Here is a 22,368-nt window from a genome sequence, read left to right on the forward strand (position 1 = left end):
AGCGAAAACGAATTCAGGTGTTCACTCCTGCTCTATGTGGCACAATCAGTGCATGATCTCTACCTGCGTTGTTCAAAAATATCATCGAAAATATTCTACGTTTGGAACCAGTCATTATTTCCGCCTGAGAGGGAACACACATGAATTTTAGGGGGAAACGGAGGGGGATCAATCGTCGCCAACAGAATATAAATGGGGGAGACTATTAAACATTGACTCCCAATTAATAGCAAATAAGCGACGATCATAAGAATATTTCAGGGCCTAGGGAGGAGGGGTATCTTATCATAGCGCAACCAAAATCCTCTTTCCCCCTCTTTCCAGTCAATAAATTAATAGACGGTCCCTAATGCATTGTAACGATGACAATGATTAGAGAAGGAATTTCATTCTAAATGAAAGAACCTGCATGTTACTTAGGTAAGTGTCTACGAGAATACGTTTTACAAAATGGCTCGCTTTAAAAAACTGTCTTAGCACTCGTACAAATTCATGTGCGAACACGCTCACACAAATTCGTGAGCGAAAACGAAGTAAGTGTTCCTTTCTAGAGCTTTCATCACGAACAAGACTTCGGGCGAGCTCGGATTTCATAATCAGAAATCGACCCGAGATGATCTCGTTCTAATCGGCTGCGAAGGGCACGCTTTATTCTCTTTGGCTTTGCATACCACGTATGACAAAATAGACGTCAAACATTCATCAATTTTCCAGCTGTCCCACATTAAATCTCTGACGTTATGCTGATATTACTGTGGAGATAACTTTGAGGCAGTTGGACTTAACGAAAAAAGAGAGTGTATCCATCACATAGGTGAAATGTCAGCGAAAAAGGTCGTTATCGTCGTTATCTTAGGGTTAGCTGTATCAACACAGGGTAAGTGGTACTTTTTTGCAACTACTGACTGTACGAGAGCTCTTTAATGATTTCTCCCATGGGTGATCAATATTCGCGTTCTGATCAGTTGCCCAAAATTGAAAAATTTCTTATTGAAAACAGAAAAGACGAGTCATACGGTTAATGAAAGTGAGATAAAATGTGAAATTAAATGTTTCGTTTCAAAATAGACCCTTTGGAATCATGTTAGGCTGGTGTTGACGCTATCATAGAAACAACGATAAACAATATTGCTCAGTAGATTGTAAATGATCACGATTGTGTTAATTTTTAAATTTCCGCTCATATTATGTAATCCTTCCACGTCATAATATTCATACTTCGTAATATAAGAACAGGTTGTCGGTAGGTTCTCTTTACATCTTAGCATGGACCGAATGTTACATGCGAATTTATCAGAAAATTTCCTTTTCTTTCAAATGGCACGGCCACGTTGACTCGACACGGCGTTTAATTCGAAAGGTTACTATAAGCGATGAAGGTATCAACTTCTTTCATCAACTTTTCAGCTTGTGAATTTGCTCATTCAACCAACGGATGTGGTCACAGGTTTGTTCTTAAAGTATGTTTAGAAAACCCTACAATGCACTAAACTGAGACAGGTTATAGCTTTTGTTTCAAGATAATTGAGACACCTTGGCGTTTTATTGATTGACATGGAAAATAAAGGGATGGTTGTTTTTTTTCTTGTGTATGTTGAGTCTGTTAATTGGAGACCACTCCAGTAGTTGGTACGACTAGTTTAGAGACATCTTCCCAAACGACCGTCGCATACGGGAAAAAGTTTCTAAGATTCTGTTCCTTAACCTCTGTGTGTCTTCATTCATAGAATTGGACACAGAACTCTTTATTTACGTTCTAATTTGCGGCGCTTAAACGAACTTCGCCATCATCTGTCCTGGTGTTAGCTATCATGAGGCTCTTGTTATTATGAACTTTAAGAAATTAGGCGCGCGTGACCTTTTAACATACCGCGTTTTAAAATCGACCGTTTTGAGAATAGCTTTTCTATCTCTTCATGTCTCAAAGCAAATAGTTTAAAGTTTAGGGTATTACGAACTTCGCAGCTTGTATTATTATAACTTCTTTTAGCTATAGAGCATCTTATCTCCCATTAACCCTTTTTATCCTTCAAGTAAGATAGATTAGTTAATGATTAGATTTCTAAATTATATCAATCCAGTTTTCGAACTGCTATAGTGTATTTATAAATTAACATTCTTCAACAAAAACTTCAAACTTCAAACTTATTTTCTCCTGAAATACCTTTAAGTAAGAAACCGACACAACTTGATGTCGGGCCCGCTCAGGAAATCCAACTACTAAAGTAAAAATTTAGAACCTTCGGAGTAAACCTGTTAGTTTGCTGTGGAGTCGGCGGCAGCAAACAAACAGAATACAGACCGTAGAGAGTTAGAAATTTTGGATGGGAAAATCTGCCACCATTTTCAAATTAAGTCGTTCCGATCCAAGTCAGCCTTGAAGTTCAAAAATGACGATTCCGAACGTCATATCGATTTAAATAAAACTATATATGAGTTCCATTCCCGCCCGACGCGACCGAAATGGAACAATATCTTGTCATAATTCGAGAGATATTACCAAAAATGTAAAAACGTACAAATGCTTAAGCGAAAACGAATTCAGGTGTTCACTCCTGCTCTATGTGGCACAATCAGTGCATGATCTCTACCTGCGTCGTTTAACAATATCATCGAAAATATTCGACATTTGGAACCAGTCATTATATCCGCCTGAGAGGGAACACACATGAATTTTAGGGGGAAACGGAGGGGGATCAATCGTCGCCAAAAGAATATAAATGGGGGAGACTATCAAACATTGACTCCCAATTAATAGCAAATAGGCGACGATCATAAGAATATTTCAGGGCCTAGGGAGGAGGGGTATCTTATCATAGCACAACCAAAATCCTCCTTCCCCCCTTTCCAGTCAATAAATAATAGACGGTCCCTAATGCTTTGTAACAATGACAATGATTAGAAAAGAAATCTAATTCTAAATGAAAGAACGTGCATGTTACTTAGGTAAGTGTCTACGAGAATACGTTTTACAAAATGGTTCACTTTAAAAAAACTATCTTAGCACTCGTACAAATTTGTGTGCGAAAAGGCTCTCACACAAATTCGTGAGCGAAAACGAAGTAAGTGTTCCTTTCTAGAGCTTTCATCACGAACAAGACCTCGGGCGAGCTCAGATTTCATAATCGGAAATCGACCCGAGATGATCTCGTTTAGTTCTAATCGGCTGCGAAGGGCACGCTTCATTCTCATTGGCCTTGCATACCATGTATGACAAAATAGACGTCAATCATTCATTAATTTTTCCAGCTGTCCCACATTAAATCACCGACGTTATGCTGATATTACTGTAGGGATAACTTTGAGGCAGGTGGACTTAACGAAAAACGAGAGTGTATCCGTCACACAGGTGAAATGTCTGCGAAAAAGGTCGTTATAGTCCCATTCTTAATGCTAGCTGCATCAACACGGGGTAAGTGGCACTTTTTTGCACCTACTGACTGTACGAGAGCTCTTTAATGATTTCTCGCATGGGTGATCAATATTCGCGTTCTGATCAGTTGCCCAAAATTGAAAAATTCCTTATAGAATACAGAAAAGAAGCGTCATACGGTTAAATGAAAGTGAGATAAAATGTGAAATTAAATGTTTCGTTTCAAAATAGACCCTTTGGAATCATGTTAGGCTAGTGTTGACGCTATCATAGAAACAAAGATAAATAATATTGCTCATTAGATTGTAAATGATCATGATTGTGTTAATTTTTAAATTTCCGCTCATATTATGTAATCCTTCCACGTCACAATATTCATACTTCGTAATATAAGAACAGGTTGTCGGTAGGTTCTCTTTACATCTTAGCGTGGACCGAATGTTACATGCGAATTTATCAGACAATTTCCTTTTCTTTCAAATGGCAAGGCCACGTTGACTCGACACGGCGTTTAATTCGAAAGCTTACTAAAAGCGATGAAGGTATCAACTTCCTTCATCAACTTTTCAGCTTGTGAATTTGCTCATTCAACCAACGGATGTGGTCACAGCTTTCTTCTTAAAGTATGTTTAGAAAACCCTACAATGCACTAAACTGAGACAGGTTATAGCTTTTGTTTCAAGATAATTGAGACACCTTGGCGTTTTATTGATTGACATGGAAAATAAAGGGATGGTTGTTTTTTTTCTTGTGTATGTTGAGTCTGTTAATTGGAGACCATTCCTGTAGTTGGTACGACTAGTTTAGAGTCATCTTCCCAAACGACCGCCGCATACGGGAAAAAGTTTCTAAGATTCTGTTTCTTAACCTCTGTGTGTCTTCATTCACAGGATTGGACACAGAACTCTTTATTTACGTTCTAATTTGCGGCGCTTAAACGAACTTCGCCATCATCTGTCCTGGTGTTAGATATTAAGAGGCTCTTGTTATTATGAACTTTAAGAAATTAGGCGCGCGTGACCTTTTAACATACCGCGTTTTAAAATCGACCGTTTTGAGAATAGCTTTTCTATCTCTTCATGTCTCAAAGCAAATAGTTTAAAGTTTAGGGTTTTACGAACTTCGCAGCTTGTATTATTATAACTTCTTTTAGCTATAGAGCATCTTATCTCCCATTAACCCTTTTTATCCTTAAAAAACTGTCTTAGCACTCGTACAAATTTATGTGCGAAAACGCTCACACAAATTCGTGAGCGAAAACGAAGGAAGTGTTTCTTTCTAGAGCTTTCATCACGAACAAGACTTCGGGCGAACTCGAATTTCATAATCAGAAATCGACCCGAGATGATCTCGTTCTAATCGGCTGCGAAGGGCACGCTTCATTCTCATTGGCCTTGCATACCATGTATGACAAAATAGACGTCAATCATTCATCAATTTTCCAGCTATCGCACATTAAATCTCTGACGTTATGCTGATATTACTGTGGGGATAACTTTGAGGCAGTTGGACTTAACGAAAAACGAGAGTGTATCCATCACATAGGTGAAATGTCGGCGAAAAAGGTCGTTATCGTCCTTATCTTAGGGTTAGCTGTAGCAACACGGGGTAAGTGGCACTTTTTTGCACCTACTGACTGCACGAGAGCTCTTTAATGATTTCTCGCATGGGTGATCAATATTCGCGTTCTGATCAGTTGCCCAAAATTGAAAAATTCCTTATAGAATACAGAAAAGATGAGTCATACAGTTAAATGCAAGTGAGATAAAATGTGAAATTAAATGTTTCGTTTCAAAATAGACCCTTTGGAATCATGTTAGGCTGGTGTTGACGCTATCATAGAAACAAAGATAAACAATATTGCTCATTAGATTGCAAATGATCATGATTGTGTTTATTTTTAAATTTCCGCTCATATTATATAATCCTTCCACGACACAACATTCATACTTCGTAAAAAAGGAACAGGTTGTCGGTAGGTTCTCTTTACATCTTGGCGTGGACCGAATGTTACATACGAATTTATCCGACAATTTCTTTTTCTTTCAAATGGCAAGGCCACGTTGACTCGACACGGCGTTTAATTCGAAAGGTTACTATAAGCGATGAAAATATCAACGTCTTTGCCGAACTTTCTAGCTTGTGAATTTGCTCATTCAACAAAAGGATGTGGTCGCAGGTTTCTTCTTAAAGTATGTTTAGAAAACCCTACAATGCACCAAACTGAGACAGGTTATAGCTTTTGTTTCAAGACAATTGAAACACCTTGGCGTTTTAGGAGCATGTGATACAGATTTCCTGTCCGGTTTGAAAATAACTAGAGCAATTGCATCGTCTCGTGCTTAGTTAATTTCATCAGCATTCTGGTTGTCAACGAGTGGGTAAATAATGCATTGTTTGTAGTTGCGGGTCAGCTTCCGTCATATTGCGACAGCAAATTATTTAAATTTCCATTTGGAACTCAACGGCTCCTTTATACGTCATGCTGAAGTTGAGCTGTGGCGCTGTATGAGACAGTAAGCTCCTGCAGCCATTTTTGAAATTCTAACTAAGAGTAGAACTCATTTTTTTATCGTAGTCTTCCTTGGCGTCGCCGTCGTGGTTTCTTAAGGTACCTATTATTCATCGCCTGAGGGGAGGAGGAGTTTTGGGGTGATCACACGCCTTTCAGGGGGAACGGAGGGGGAGCAGTCGTCACCAACAGAGTATAAAGAGGGAATATAGAAAATTGACTGCCAATTTATTGGCAGGAGGGAGTCAGATAAACGTTACGAAGGGGGTATCAGGTAAATTTTATCGAGACACAAGCGACATCATCCGACCCTCCCTCCAGCGATGAATATTGATCGATTACCTATTGACGACTCTTGATATAACACCCACGAGGTCGCTATTTCTGGGCGAAATGTTTTAGGTTAAGGAGTTTAACTGCAGTTTTGAGACCCAAATACTGCGTTGTATTGGCGGCCAGTACGGAGCGTGGGTTAATTGTCATCCACCGATGCACTTGCGTAAAAGCATTTATCAATAGTCATAAATTTAATTTGTCAAAATCAACGCTTGAGGAAAGTAGTGTGATTTGGTGGCTACCAGCGAACTTTCAGTTAGATATAACGAATAGCTAGCTAGTGGCAATACTTTCATGTGACGAATGATGCGGAACTCGCGAGATAAACACCGGTTAGATGGACCTCTAAGCTTTTAGATAACATTAAATCACCTTCATTCAAATATTGCAGGATTGCTTTTTAACCGTGAGCCCAAAGAGGTCACTTATGGAAAGTACGGCACATTCAAGGAACAACCAAATGTTCGATGGAGCATCTTCATTCGCCGCCCAAGTTTACCAGAATCTCCATCCACTGTTGGCACAACATTTCACTTGTTTACTCGAGGTGGCTCTTTGACAGTTGATGATGAAGATTATACGAACCTAATGGGCTCAGACTTCGACATCTCACGACGCACGATATTTATAATTCACGGTTTCAATGGTGAGTACCCTTACTGCCTGCAGTACAAGGACTTATATATTGGCCGTGCTTTGTACAGCATAAATTGACCAAATTCTAGCATACATGCATATAAAAGCCAATACGTAAGGCACAAACGAGCTATAGTGACAAAAAAATAATTCAATATCTGATTTTAGTATTTATTCTCTTCTTTACAGGTCTCTGGATATTTTTCGTTTATGTTTTACTTTTTTTCTGGTTTTGTTTCTCATGTGTTTCCGTTTCGTTTCGCTTCGCTGTTTGTTTTGCTTTTAAATTCTATCTGTTTTCAAAGTTTACATAAGTATTCATAACGACATGTTATTATCCAACTATGCTTCAAAGGGTACAAATAACGCCCAGAACGAGTAAAAATATCTCGCTCTATTTCTACTCCAGAGAATATCACGCACCCCTCGTAAATCAAATATCCGCGAAATTCGCTCACACTGAAATAACAATTTGGTGTGTTGAATGATAAATCTCTTATTAAACGTCTTGTTGTGTAGTATCGCTGAGTATTTTTACTCGTTGTTTGTATTTTGACTGGCCTCACTGGCTCGTCAAAATACGGCACAACTCGTAAAAATACTCAGCGATACTACACAGCAAAACGTTTCAAGAGATATCAGTTATTTACATATAATATCATTTTTCAAATATTTCTTTTTTAATTTTTTTTGTAAATTACTGTATATATAGAAGGTAAAGATACCTGGGCAGTGAGAATGAAAGACGCCCTTCTAAATCAGGAAGATTGCAATGTGATTTTGGTGGATTGGTCTGAAGGAGCAAAAAACCAACCAAACATTGATCTCTTAAAGAGCTATCTACAGGCTGCTGGAAACACTCGACTGGTAGGGGCTCAGGTAGCAGAGCTGATAAGGTTCCTGATTTCTAGCGATGCTAGATCACATGAACCGGAGTTCTATATTGTGGGATTTAGCCTCGGTGCCCAGACAGCGGGGTATGCAGGGAGCTACTTAAGGAATAAAGCCGAGATGACACTTAGTCGTATTACAGGTAGGTTTCTGGGAAAAAACTGTTTCAGACTGTGACAGATACTAAAATCCTAATGGAAAACTTCTCTGCTGAGATAAGTTGCCATTAATTAAAACATAGAAACCGTCGTTTTAACCTGTGTTTTCCAGATCTGATTAACATTAACAAACTTGCGCTTAGTTAAGTGATTTTGGCCTTTGCATTCAGCACTTGTCGCTGTTTTGGATGCTCAAGAGAAAGCGGTCACCCTTGCAATCCTCTATTTTACTGACCTGAGCCCGTGGTGAATATCTCTCTTCACAGGATTAGATCCAGCTAATCCTTTTTTTAGGAACGCCGATGTTAACTACCGATTGGACCCAAGTGACGCTGAGTATGTTGACGTCATACACACAGACATGGATGTCGCTGGGACGGACAAAGCGACAGGTCATACGGACTTTTATCCAAATGGGGGAAAAAGTCAGCCTGGTTGTAAATCCGATCGGCTAGGGCTAGGTATGTGAATGAGTTATAACAAGAAATCATAACCTGCGATCAAATGTGGTAAGACATGTTGTATTTACTCTTACTATAAAAAGGCAACAGTCATTATTTGTCGCCTAAGAGGGGGAACAATTCACCTAAGTGGAAAAATTCGGCCACGATTTACCTTCATACGCCGTGCAAAGTGTAAAAAAAATTATGAGAGTGTAAACTAACAAAAACTGAGTAAAGTTTAGAACAACAATGCGCGTAAATCTCGACCTTAAAAACTTATACTGAACTTAAAATTCTCCCTGTTTACAATAACGAATTATCCATCTAAGTGCGCATGTGCAGTCATTTGACCGCTTTGTTTCCGAACCGGCACCAGGCGGTGAGAAATGAACAGTCCCTAAGCCTAATAGCGGAGTTTATTCAAGTAACATAATTAATTTTTCGCTATGGGCATAGAGTACTGAGTTCAATATGGCTAAAAATGTGCGGTTTTTCTAGTTAATAATCACATTGCGATATTCATTAAAACTCAAACAGTTATGCCTGACTGTTCTCCAGACTCCTTGAAGAATCTCGCCTGTGACCACATGAGGGCTACAGAATACTACATTGCAACAATTGAACCAAAGAAAGACGAACCAGATTGTTCCTGGAAAGCGTATCCGTGTGGAAGATACTCTGACTTTGAGAAACGAAGGTGTATGACCTGCAATGGGGAATGTCCCACTATGGGGTACCTTGCCGACAAAACCAAACGAACTGGAGAATTTTATCTGGACACAAACCACCAAGCTCCGTTCTGTGGTATGTGGGTCTCACTCGTTCCTTTTCGTGTTTCGCCATAGAAAACTGTTTAGCATTTGATCATCCTTGATTTATGGTTCAACCGTATCACTTATATTTCCGAAATTTAAAGTATGTTTCAGTTAATGACACTGGCATGTGCAGTTTGCAGAACAACCGCACGTGGACGAATTTTTTTGATTAATTTGTGTCATAATCTTCTGTGGTCCGTAGGGTCGCTTCCATGGTAAAAAAAATGCTGTCTGATTCGCTGGTGAAGAAATTCTGCTTTTACTACTTTGGTGAATAGAGAATTATGATTACGGTGTTGTAGTAGTTTAGTTCTGTTTTTAGTTTTACTTTAACGAAGCCCAAGTCGTGCACAATGTGCCTCTGTTTTCGACAGGGACATTTTTTAGTCTTTTGTAACTGCAAATGAAAAATGCGATAGTTTGTTTGTTTGTTTATTGGATAAGTAGGCATTCAAAATGAATAAAAACTGGAGGGTTGGCTGAGAGACTCTCTTTGATGGAAACTTTAGGTGAACAACACTGGTCTGGGCGGATCTTTTAAGTAAACCCTGCGCGATGGTACAGACCATTGAAACCTAACGTCCAATAGCCCATTTCCGAACTACACTTGGCCTCTTTTTCAAAACGAGGCCTGGTGCTCAACCATTCTTGTGAAAATGAGTTTAATTTGGATGTGAATGAAAGCTTATTATCATATGAAAGGATGAGCACCGGGACTCGTTTTGAAAATGAGGCCAAGGGTAATTCGGAAATGGGCTATTGTGGAAAGGGGGAGGGGCAGACATAAAGATCGCAAAACACTTCGCTGCGACAGACAATTCTCGACCTTTAAAATTCTGCCAACTATCTATTATCTGATGCAAAGAGCCTATCATTAAAAATACTGACCACAGAAAACAAACTTAAGACAACAAAAGCTTCTATAGCTATCATAAGCAGTTCTTCACGGTACTGATGCATTTGCATTAACGTTACTATTCGCCTAGATTTTTCCTAGTGGAAAATAAAGGTAAACAACAAAATAAGAAAAAAAAACGCAGATAAATGTCTGGCTCATAAAATTTTGACTCGCAAACAAGAAGAATAATAATAAAAATAGTTTCATCATACTAAGTGTTAGACAATTTCAATTCTGGGCCAACACGAGGAAACTGATTGCTCAGCTGTTTCGTGTCTTTAATGAAGTAAGTCGCGCTTTGCGAATGCGTATTGATATATTTAGCTTGGTTTACTTTCTATCCGATCAAAACGTCTTGGTGTTCACCTGATAATTATAGATTGCCTCAACCCAGAAGATAAAGAAATAAGATTATTTCCAGTTGCTTGTAGAATAAATTATCCCATTAAAGGTAAAACCGATACATTACACAGCCTCTCTAAAAAAAATATTTTTGAAATGTTCTTTTGTCATTTCTGAGTGTTTACGTTTCCTAGGCTGATCAAATAGATTACACGATGAAGTTTGATTTTGAATTCGGTATTGATTTCCCCGACTGAAAATTAAACTCTCTCCAAATCGACAGTAAACAGAAATACGATTTAGTCGGACTGAGGAGGCGGCTACATAAAAGTAGAATCATATTGAAATCCATGAAGCGTCAAATAATCAACTGAAATATCACAAATACAACTTTAAAAAGCAATGATATGAAGGGATCTTTGGTTCCAGCATTAAGACGAAAATTTAGGCATAAAAAATTACTCAAAAGGCTTTTGAAAATTTTATCTCTATTTTTCTTTTGTAATCATTGGAATAAAAAAGATATTGTGTTGAAAACCGTCTCACAACCAGTGATGTAACGGAAACGAAAATCAAACAATATCTCCTACTGAGTTAAGAATAAGCTTTTTATTTTTAAAACAATCGATTTGGTTTGTTTGCACAGCTGAGGTCTTTCTTTGATAAAGTACTGAGTTCAAAATAAGATTACTTACCCAGCAGACTTCATCTCTAAATCGCAATAAGTCAATCAGGAACCACTACTATACATTAAGGCTATTGTGGGGCCAAAAACATGAGCGCTTTTGCATTTATAATAGCTTTCATAGTAGCAGGGTTGACGAGCGGTGAGTATCAAGTGTAAAATTTAAAACTTAGGTTTCTTTTCCTTTTTTTTAATCATTTGCACAAAGCTAAATGACGCAGCTAAAGGTAAGTGTACATACTTTCCCATAACAATCCCATTCTTCTATTCTTTGAGTAGCTAACGTTGCATTCGGACGAGATAAATTAGTCCTCGTTTAAAACATGGCTGCAGAAGTATATTTCGACCAGCGTCTTCATTTATCTGCTAGAACTAAAGTATTAAACTCATGATCGTTGCTTTGATGTTTAAAAATTCGTCGATGAGACCTCACCCCTGTGTAAATATGTTTATTTGGAAGTAAGATATCCACAACTACAATTGAAGACACAGATGTCTTTTGAAAACAATGTTTTGTGACACAAGGGAATTTTTGAAAAACAAAACGGCCTCTTTAAGATCGAAAAAACTTAGATATGTATTCAAGTCAAAGAGAATCATAACTTTTGACTGCGCATTTCTAAATATCTTAGCGCTTTATAAAGAGGTTCGTCTTTAGTTTTATTTATTAATTTACAAAACCGATATTTCGGTTTTGCTGATCATGGCCACGAGAAAGACTAGTGTCACATACTCACTTGATAAATGGCTAAGTTTTCGTAGCTTTCTTCAGCTCTTTGTAGTGAAGGAGTGTAGAAATGGGTAGAAAACCTATTTTCCTCCTCCCACTTTCTTGACATTACGAACAACATCTTTATATCCTTTTATATTGTACCCGGATCAGCTGAAAGTTCAAGGTGCTATGGAAAGTACGGATGCTTCAGCAACAAAGCACCATTCAACAGAATCGTTCTACTTCCTCTCCCCCCCTGGATAGTGAGTCCCAAATTTCGCCTTTACACCAGATCTCATCTAGATACTCCACAATTTATCGATGATAACGATTTGACCAAACTTCATCAGTCGAACTACAACGGGACGAAAAAGACCGTCTTAATAGTCCATGGATATGTTGGTGAGCTCGCTACGGTGAATTTATAATAAATTGTTTAAATGTGCATCAAGAAATTGTATTTGTTGGAAGCATACTCGTGGATAAAAATTGGAGAATCTTGCAAGTGAAAGTCGCAGTGACATGGCTTTTAATAAACCAGTCATTATTTATAATAATTTTTTTTTGGGGGGGGGGAGATCACATGGTTTTAAGGGGGAACGAAGGGTAGATCAGTAATCAACAAAAGGGTAAACTATAAAAAGTTGACTGCCAATTAACTGCCAGTGAGGGGGAATCATAAGAATCTTACAGACCTCCTCTCCCTACATCGTCGATAAGTAACGACAGGTCCCTATGGGAAGCTTTAGAGCTACAAGTAAAATAAGAAGGTCATGCTATGGTTCGCAGAAAGGATAAGGGGAGTGGGGGTTGGGCAGGGGATATCAAATTGGAGGGAAGATTATTAAGGTTCAACAATAAATGGTGAGAAATGAAAGCTGCTGTTTATGAAGCTCCGAGAAAGAATTGAAAAAAGAAAAAGCTCGCCATTTGGATTAGTGCAGATTTATCTCTTTCTGATTTTTAATTTTTCATCGCTATTATTATAATTCTTGGCCAAATTTTTAGAGATCAGGCCTAAATGGATGGAATACATAAGGGATGGCTTGCTAAGGAACTTCGACTGCAATGTAATATTAGTAGACTGGTACACTGGTAGCCTTCCTCCCTATTTGCAAGCAGCAGGGAACACACGACTGGTGGGGGCCATGATAGCAGAGCTGATTAAGTTCCTCATTTCTGAGACCCATAGCTCCGTGGACCTATTTCACGTTGTGGGCTTCAGCCTTGGTTCTCATATCGCTGGGTATTGTGGGAGAAGACTAAAACAAGAGGGGCTAATACTGCCAAGAATAACAGGTAAGTTCCGAATAGAATGCGCATGCTCAAATCGCCTTTCAATGGAAAAAAACTACTTGCGTTTCATCGTGTTTGTAACGATTACCAATCGTACTGTTAAAATGTGAAACTGTGTTCAGTATCGTATCTAGCCGAGGGATCGTACAAAACTGTATTACAGTTACAATTAGGGACTTTAAGCAAACCACGACTGCTACGGCAACGAGAACGTGGAAAAACAATAAATTTAATTGGCAGAACAATAGCCCATCACGTGCGTATTAAAACTTTGTACATTTCTAAGCCGTCTTTTACAAAACAACAACGTGAAATCACCAAAATTTGCGTCGTCTGCGAAGCGAAACCGCGGCGGCAAATTATTTTAATTTACATTTGGATCTCAACGCTACTTTTATGCGTTATGTTGAGTTTGAGGTCTGGCGCCCTATGAGACGGTAAACACATGCAGCCATTTTCGAAATTCTAACTAAAAGTAGAAACTCATTTTTTAATCGACGTCTTCCGTGGCGTTTCCGTACTGACTGCTTAAAGTCCCTATTGAGAAAGTTGATACGTGAGAACTTTATGGCCACTTCTGAACAACTGAGGTATATCATATACGGACAAAGCACAGAATATTATCATTTCCTTATCTCAAACCATATCAATACTTTCTAGCTGTTTGTAATGATGCATCATTTTATTTATTCATATATTTATTTGATATTCACCTCTTCTACATGCAAAACCCACGAAGGCCTGGACCCTGCTGGGCCACTATTTTCAACAACACTCCCCGCGGTAAGACTGGACCCCACCGATGCTCATTTTGTCGACGCCATCCATACAGACGGTGACCGCTTTGGTTTGTATCAAACTTCCGGTCATTTGGACTTTTATCCTAATGGCGGATTGGACCAAACAGGCTGTTCAAGTTTCAGTAATGGTAAACGATTATGATTTTGCATGATACAATCATTAATTATCCAAGGAAGAGCGGCCTGCAACAACGTTGTTGTTGTTTTTTTTGTTTGGCACTGATATCGGTCCTTAAACTGTCGGATTATACAGACTATATCATTGTGTGCTGTTTCTCACGGGTTGAATTTCTTTCCTTGGCGAATACTTTATAATTTATCATATATTTTCCTTTCAGGTATCCTGAGTCCCCTTTTGTGCGATCATTTTCGAGCCACAGATTACTTCATCTATTCACTGTCCCAGCAGTGCATGCATTCCATGAAAGGATTCCCTTGTAGTGATTCCAACGGATTTGATCGCGCTCGCTGTCTCCAGTGCAAAAATGGAAACTGTCCCGAAATGGGTTATTACGCTGAAGAGTACAGTGCTGGTGGTAAAATACTGGGAAGACATTTCTTATATACTACAAAAAGTGCACCATTTTGCGGTAAATATCGTGTTTATCGTCTTCTGCTCGGGCCTGAAAATCTAGGCTCCATCATACACAAGAATGATCATCGAAGAGCAGCTACGAAACGTTTGAGGCCAAGCCGGAGAAGAATGTTCTGAAATTAATTTTACACCCTGGAAAACCATCACCGTTTCAGTGTTGGTCATGCATGTTTTCCTAATTTTGGTGTTTTTCCAATTGATAAGCTATACTAAGTGGTTTATACGGAAAACGATTTAATCTGTTCCAGATCAGCTCGTCAGAATTAAAAAACAGTCGGCCTCGCTTTAATTTGTGTAGAAATTGAATTTTACAAGGCTACCAACTAAACGACTACTACGTAACTGTTCGTCGTGCTATTCATATTCGCCTCCCAATTTTTTTAAAAGAAATTTTAAAATAGTTTCTTTAATTTTCTCATTGTAGTTCCTTATTACACCGTAATCACATTCAAGACGTCTTGGTCCTGGCCTGTGGGGCTATTTCGGGCTCGCATTGTGGTCAAATTAATTGGATCAAATGGAGAATCAGATTTCGTGCTGCTCCAAAGGTATTAGAACTCAGTTTAAAAAGTATGACTTTAGTACATTATAACAACGACAACTTTATTGATATTCCCGAAGATGGAAGTACATTTGTTTGTAAAGATTAGTTTGTTTTCTTTTTCAATTGACAGTCGCAGTCTGAAGCGCGGAAGTGATGAAACCTTCGTAATGCCTGGATTAAATAATCTGGGAGCCTTGCAGAAAATTCAAGTACAACAGAAGTATTTATCATGGTTGTTAAAATGGAAACTCGTCAAAATAACTGTGATGAAGCCTGGATGGACTGGAACTCAATCAGACAAAAGCAACACACAGTCGTGAGTTCATTTCAGATTGAATTTTTTACAACGTGAAGGTGTTATAACACAGATTAGTTGCAAATCTCTTGTCCACTCTTCGTCCGCTAATGACTCGTTTGAAAATGGCCCTGCCATGTTCTTCCCTGTCCTCCATCTCACCGCTTTGAGTTGCAATTTCGGCTTCAATCGCCACGTATCCCGGAATACATGCCAAATAAACTCCGAATCATCGGAGGAGAAAATTTCCGTAGAACAACACGAAATATCAGACATAGTTACATGAAAATATCACTGAAATAGCCAGGGAAATTACAGAGTGCATACACCACTTTCATAAATGGCTGCCGGATTAATATTCTTTTGTTTAAATTTAAATTTGCCTGGGTGGCCTCGCTTGAGATAATGTATTCTTTTGAATTTTGTACTGGAGAACGAGGCCACCTAGGCAAATTTAAATTTAAACAAAAGAATATTGATCCAGCAGCCATTTATGAAAGTGGTCTCTTGGCGCGCTCGTTTTTATGATAAGAACACATGCTCGTTACCGTGAAGTAACGGTGCCCAGTCCCTCATTGCTGGGCCCGACATTTTAGCTGCGGATTATAGAGCTTCATAAAAAAAGTTAAGAAAAGGGTAAAATAACGCAATTGTTGCGAAAACATGTTTTAGAGCATTAAATTTTTTAAGTAAAATAGATAAAAAATAAGCGTCATGGGGACTTTAACCAATTTTTGTCCCATCCATCAATTCATCGATGTATCCATCCATATATCCATCCATTCATTCAACTGTCCATTCATTCATCCATTCATTCATTCGTTCAACCATTCATCTATTCATTCATCCATCCATCCATCCATCCATCCATTCATCCATTCACCTATCCAGCCATCCATTCATCCATCTAACTATTCACCCATTCACCCATCCATCCATTCGTCCAAACAGTTGATGTTTAAGCGAGATTGGTTAAAAAGGAAAGCAACCAAAACCGGTATGCTAGAAGATTGGACGGCTTATAGAACTTGAAGAAATTTAGTCAACAAAGAGATTAGACTAGCAAAGACAAGATTTTATCAGTCACGCTAAACGAGGCATCTGGTCATCAAAAGGGACGTGGAAAGTGCTTAATGATCTCTTAGGAAAAAAGTCGTGCGCAACAAAGATAAGTGAATTGAAAAGTGACCGTTGTGTGACAATCACAAATCCTGAGGACATCACAGATTACATGAACAAACACTTCGCAGCGATCGGCCCAAATTTAGCTTCAAAGATTCAAGTCAATGAAGATGATATTACTCCTACAGAATTCTTGACTAAAAAAGATTCTAATTTGAAAAAAGTGGAAGCTTCCAGTGTGCTAAAATTATTGAATGGGGTAAAAATTAACAAGGTAACTTGAATCGATAAAATATCAAATATAATTTTAAAAATAGCTGCTCCTGTTATCTATAAGAACTTAACAGACTTATTTAATTTATCTATCCCCTCTGGTGTATTTCCATCTGATTGGAAAATAGCAAAGGTCTCTCCACTCTTTAAATCGGGTGAACGCAAATAATTACAGACCAATTTCTGTTTTAAACAACAAACATATGAAAATACATATATATGAACTGCGGTTATGAAACGTATATGTGCACGATCCTTCGCAGTAAAGCACTATTTAAGCAATAGTGAAAATCAGACCTGAAAAAAATTCAGGCCTGTACGGGATTCGAACCACTGACCTCTGCGATACTAGTGCAGCGCTCTACCAATTGAGCTAACAAGCCAACTGGGAGCAGGCCATCAAATTAATTCGACATAAACCCGTAGATGATAAATCAAACAACAAACGTATGAAAATACATATATATGAACTGCGGTTATGAAACGTATATGTGCACGATCCTTCGCAGTAAAGCACTATTTAAGCAATAGTGAAAATCAGACCTGAAAAAAAAATTCAGGCTGGTGCTTCCTATTTGCAAAGATCTAGTGATATTCTTTGTAAATTAGGCTGGATGACATTAGAACCAATGAGAAAACGTCAAAAAGCCATTTTGATGTTTAAAATACTGAATGGTCTCACTCCCCCGTACCTGTCTGAAATGTTTACCCATAGCGCCTCTTTTCATGATTATGGACTGCGATCTTCCAGAATGAATCTTGCGCTCCCTAAAAGTCGCACAGACTTTTACAAAAACAGTTTTGCATTTACGGGAGCAAGAATCTGGAATGATTTGCCAAACAGTTTAAAGGAAGAAACTTCGCTAAAAAAGTTTATGGGTAAGCTGGACTATTACTATCAGCACCAGCAAAACTAGTTCTAGAACATTAAGCTTTCTAATAGTAAATATATAACTTGTATTGCGTACGGATTTTATGTAAACCAAATTTTAATATCGCTATATATTTTAATTTGATAAAATGCCGTATTTAAATAAAGGGTTCCATCCATCCATCCATCCATACATCCATCCATTCGTTCATCCATCCATATATCCATCCATTTATTCATCTATCCATCCATCTATCCATCCATCCATTCATCCATTCATTCATTCAACCATCCCTCCATCCATCCATCCATCCATCCATCCACCCATCCACCCATCCATCCATCCATTCATCCATCCATCCATTCATCCATTCATCCATATATCCATCCATTTATACATTTATCTATCCATCTATCCATCCATCCATTCATCCATCCATTCATCCATTCATCCATATATCCATCCATTTATACATTTATCCATCCATCTATCCATCCATCCATTCGTCCATTCAGCCATCCCTCCATCCATCCATCCATCCATTCATCCATCCATCCATTCATCCATTCATCCATATATCCATCCATTTATACATTTATCCACTCATTCTCCATGCGTTATTCATTTTTAATTAATTTGTCATCTCTTCTTTCCTTTTCCATATCCATGTCGTTTACTTAACGTTGATTCATTACACGTTCTTCCCCTTTCCATCCACGCATTCCCCTTCCTTTTAACATTCGTGTTTCGTTATTTGTTGTCCAGTCAAGTTTATAATTCAATCTGTGGCTACTTCTTTCAGACGTTCCTTTATTCGTTCGTACGTCCATCCGTCATTTTATCAATCACTATTTGTATCTAACTTTCCTGATAGATATTCAGCTTGTTTCAACGCCTATATCGGAAGTAGAGGAGTTGTACGGGATCTACAGCAAGGAGATGTATCTTGTTGAGTGTTGTATCTATTGAATGGAGTCTTCCGAATAATCATCTTTGATTCATGATGTGTTTTTGGTAATAAACGGATATAAAGAGGGGAGAATGAAAGAGAAAATGTATGAATAAACAGAAATAAAAATAGACTTGATATGAGTGCTACAAATCTTATACCTGAGTTTCAGAACGATACTTGGTTGGAGTAAAATTGATAAAAGTCATTCCAAGAGGTCAACTTTTTTAGATAAGTCGTTGTTTCCTCATCGTGTCTTTCATGAACGTTGAGCACGTGAGGTTTGCGTCTCTAAAAGATCAATCATTTTCCCGTTCAAAATTCCTTCTTATAATAATGAACAATGAAAGATAGATCTCCGCATGGTTAGGTTGTAATGCCCCTCTTTCTGCCCCCCTACTGAGTGTGGGAAGCAGAGGAATTTTTTTGACGACATATCCTTTTGTTAGGAGCAGCTACGTCACTGATCGTGCACTGATCTTGAAAAAAAGGGCTTCTATCAATATCTCGAGTTGGGGTTTGGAATTCGTAAAACTCTTTTTAATTCCTCAACAACCCTGTTTCTTTTCTGTTAATCATCCTGTTTTGATGTTTTTGTACCCGACTAAACATTTATTTTGTGATTTTTTGAAGGCGTAACCTCTTGACGTAACCTCTTTTCGACTATGTATTTATAGATTGATGACACACAATTGTGTTAACTGAGTCGAAAAGTTCGCAGCCGTAGGAGAGCCAGGGAACCTTTGGCAACGCGCTGTTTGCCCGTAATCTCATTAGTGACCAATCGTTTAGTTAACCTTTCTTACAAGGATGGAATTAGAGCCAAAGCCGCGCTTTCTAAGCTTTCAAGACCCAGTCCAATCAGGTTCAGAGGATGATAACGCCTCACGTACTTCGGCGAGACGTTTGTCAGCGATGTCCGAGGCAAGCACAACATCGTCCTCGCGACGGATTTCGGTAATTCAGCCGGGACGGAAAACTTCCAAGTCGACCTCGTATGTTTCGCCTTATCGCCTATGGCGGAGAATGTCTGATTCCATACGCGATCAGGCTGGGAATATGTTTCAAGGAGACGAAAAGAAACAAGAAGTCGAAAACACCTATCGAATGGAGCCAAAGAGAAAGTTTCCTGAGCGAGAAGTAAGGGAGATTATCAAAAACAGTTTGGAGGCGTTGCTAGGCGAACTGACTTATTCAGGCTCGGAGTTTGGCTTCTTGACGAAGCTTCTGAGTTCAAGAATTATGGAGCAAGTGAAAAGTCTTAATATTGAGCGATATAAGCTTGTCTGTGTTGTCAACGTGGGGTCGAAGCATAATCAAGGTCTGAGAGTTGTGAGTAGATGTTTGTGGAACCCGAATTCAGACACGCATGCCACAGCAAGTATCGAAAATGGCACGTTATTCGCTGTGGCTACTGTATACGGCATTTATTTCGAGTAACTGAACGAAAATAATTGAGAAGTAAGGGATCAACAGCGCCATGCCATTTAAGACTTCAAATTGAAGACACAAAAGAACAGCACGCTACGTCCAGAGTCTAATTAATCATGACTTAAGTCAGTATGTCACCCTGATTCTTGTTAACTGATATTAAGTTCTGAACGATTTAAATGGATCATACTTCTTTTATCGACCCTTCTTAGCGCAACAGCGTTCACAAACACCGCGCTAGAAAAATATTTTTTATCAGAAAAGCTATAAACTAATATAAATGTAAACCAGCAAAACATTGTTTCAAATACAGTGTTTATCTTTGTTACTATGCACGCGAGATATTACAGTCTCAGCAATATGAATGATTATTTAATTTATATTCGCGAAAAAGATAAAAAAGAAACAAACTAACAAACGCCAAAAGAAACTCAAAAGTCTGAAAAGAAGACGAAATATCAATTTTTTGAATGATCAGAATAGAATTTTGACGTGACCAAAAAATCCGCTATGTAAATTTTTTTTGCCACAGTTCGCTTCACTGACCCGGATAAATAAGATTTGCAAACCACAAATTAAACTAGCGACATCAGAGATTTTGCATCAATAAACTTAGAACTACTTCTTCTCGAGAAGTATTTGGTGGAAAAAATAATAATTATAGAGAAAAGAAAACTGACCCACTATGTTTTATAACTAGTATCAATGCCCCTCTATTTTGATGTTTAAAGCTAATGCTCATAATTCATGAATTCAAGAAAACATGAATTAGAAAAAATTTATACATCGCATACCCAGGCCAAATGAAATGAGCAATATTTTTCTGTGAGTTTTCTTGAAATTTTTTATCTAATCCGAGCTCATCAGGCGAGAGAAGTGCCAAAACGGCGAGAGAAGTGCCAAAACGGCGAGAGAAGTACCAAAACGGCGAGAGAAGTACCAAAACGGCGAGAGAAGTACTAAAACGGCGAGAGAAGTATCAAAACGTACAACTGTTAATGTGGGTAAAGTTAGTTTCGTCGATTTGGGAACTTTTGATCATATATGAACTAATTAGTTCAACTAGGAATGGCAGGGTCGAAGTTAAGGTGCCCTGTGTTTTTTGAACAAAACACGTCTCTGAATTCACATTGAACGAGTAATTGAAATGAGTTAATCGCTTTTTCGTTCATGTAGCCGTCTTCTCTGTTTCTGTGGGTTCTAAAGGAAGAGGAAAAAACGAGCATATATTTGATTTTCCAAACAAAGGTACTCGTAACGTCAAACTCGATCGAGTTAGTTATTGCTTCTAAGTTGTCTTAAACAAAAAGTGCTGTTTTTCTCCTTGTAAGTCTGTCAGTACGTATGACTGAATGTGTCATGATTGCTAATAGACGTGTATAATTTTGACATAGTTCCTAATATCATACACTCAATTTTCCATTTTGAATGATTTTTTTACTAGCCAAACAGTAAAAGCTTAGAAAGGACACTATGGAAAGCACCCGTCGTTTCAATTAATCTAAACTCTAAGGGAGCAAAATGATGTTAATGATAATAAATATTTACGGAGCCTTTTCGTCGTCCTTCATACTATCCCATGTGTGTGTGAAAAAACCGTGAAGGCTTTGCGTGAAACAAAATGATCGTAATTGTAAACTTCCCAGATGCTCCAGAACAGAATGTTCCCACGGTAATCAACTGCGTAATTACATTTTGTTTGGTTTCATTTGCAACAAACTTAAACAGACATTCAACACTTCACAAACTACTTTGATCCCTTAGAAAGAGGAGTCCTTTTAATTAATTCTGCTTCTCTTCCTATTTTAGGTTTTTGGGGATTAAAGTCGTGACATGAAAGAAAATTGTAGATAAAATTGGCTTTGTTTCAGGATTCTATCGGATACCAATTTTTTTATTCAGTTTTATCTTTTCTTTTAGCCTAAAGTTACAATAGGTTTTCAACCTTTTTGATATGGTTTTTAATTGTTCTATTTAGAATCAACCACTTTGAATGGATAACAAAAGGTACTCAAAAGGTTCTGATACGCTTCGAATGATATCCCTTTTTGAAATTTTAGAGTACAAGTTTTAGGAGTGCAATCCTTGCGAATTGTTAAACGTTGTTTTAAACGAGATCGAAGGAGGCTTTAAATAGATAAAAGACAAACATTTTCACAATCAACTGATTAGAGAATGAGAGAGACCAGGGAAATCACGAAATGAGGCAAAATATTAAAGATATTTTTGAGATATCAACTTAAAAGAAAGCCTTTTTACAATTTTTTTTAAAGAAAAGAACAAAGAAGTCATACTGGTTTAACAAAACGTGCCACGAGACCAAAGAGACAACTACGCACAAAAAACATGGTATAACTGGTTTAGTTTTGTTGATTTTCAATATTATCAAC

The 22,368-nt window shown here is 38.1% G+C and overlaps 3 protein-coding genes across 7 annotated transcripts; all 3 read left to right on the top strand.

The window, feature by feature from the left end:
- Positions 1-725: 725 nt before the first annotated feature.
- Positions 726-9,647, top strand: LOC111321240 (inactive pancreatic lipase-related protein 1). Of its 5 annotated transcripts, none has more exons than XM_088738868.1 (6): positions 726-877; positions 6,613-6,867; positions 7,570-7,890; positions 8,173-8,367; positions 8,887-9,153; positions 9,367-9,647. In XM_088738868.1, exons 1-6 carry the CDS (start codon positions 820-822, stop codon positions 9,381-9,383), a joined length of 1,113 nt encoding a protein of 370 aa, XP_088594994.1. In that variant the 5' UTR covers positions 726-819; the 3' UTR covers positions 9,384-9,647. The 5 variants fall into 5 exon arrangements, with proteins under 5 accessions (XP_088594994.1, XP_088594995.1, XP_022779803.1 ...); XM_088738869.1 differs by lacking the exon at positions 726-877 and adding an exon at positions 3,273-3,412; XM_022924068.2 differs by lacking the exon at positions 726-877 and adding an exon at positions 3,277-3,412 and having other exon boundaries at positions 8,908-9,153.
- A 140-nt stretch (positions 9,648-9,787) lies between these two features.
- Positions 9,788-18,943, top strand: LOC111321150 (pancreatic lipase-related protein 2-like). The gene is made up of 8 exons (XM_022923944.2): positions 9,788-11,231; positions 11,973-12,203; positions 12,810-13,100; positions 13,837-14,025; positions 14,236-14,487; positions 14,917-15,040; positions 15,167-15,352; positions 18,473-18,943. The coding sequence occupies exons 1-8, from the start codon at positions 11,180-11,182 to the stop codon at positions 18,549-18,551; spliced, it is 1,404 nt and encodes a 467-aa protein (XP_022779679.2). The 5' UTR covers positions 9,788-11,179; the 3' UTR covers positions 18,552-18,943.
- Positions 18,944-19,247: 304 nt separating this feature from the next.
- On the top strand, positions 19,248-20,601 carry LOC111321137 (dynein light chain Tctex-type 5-B). Its single transcript, XM_022923928.2, has one exon. The coding sequence runs from the start codon at positions 19,358-19,360 to the stop codon at positions 19,985-19,987; it is 630 nt and encodes a 209-aa protein (XP_022779663.1). The 5' UTR covers positions 19,248-19,357; the 3' UTR covers positions 19,988-20,601.
- The last annotated feature ends 1,767 nt before the right edge of the window (positions 20,602-22,368 follow it).

This window comes from Stylophora pistillata, chromosome 11, assembly GCF_964205215.1.
Source record: "Stylophora pistillata chromosome 11, jaStyPist1.2, whole genome shotgun sequence".
Taxonomy (NCBI): domain Eukaryota; kingdom Metazoa; phylum Cnidaria; class Anthozoa; order Scleractinia; family Pocilloporidae; genus Stylophora; species Stylophora pistillata.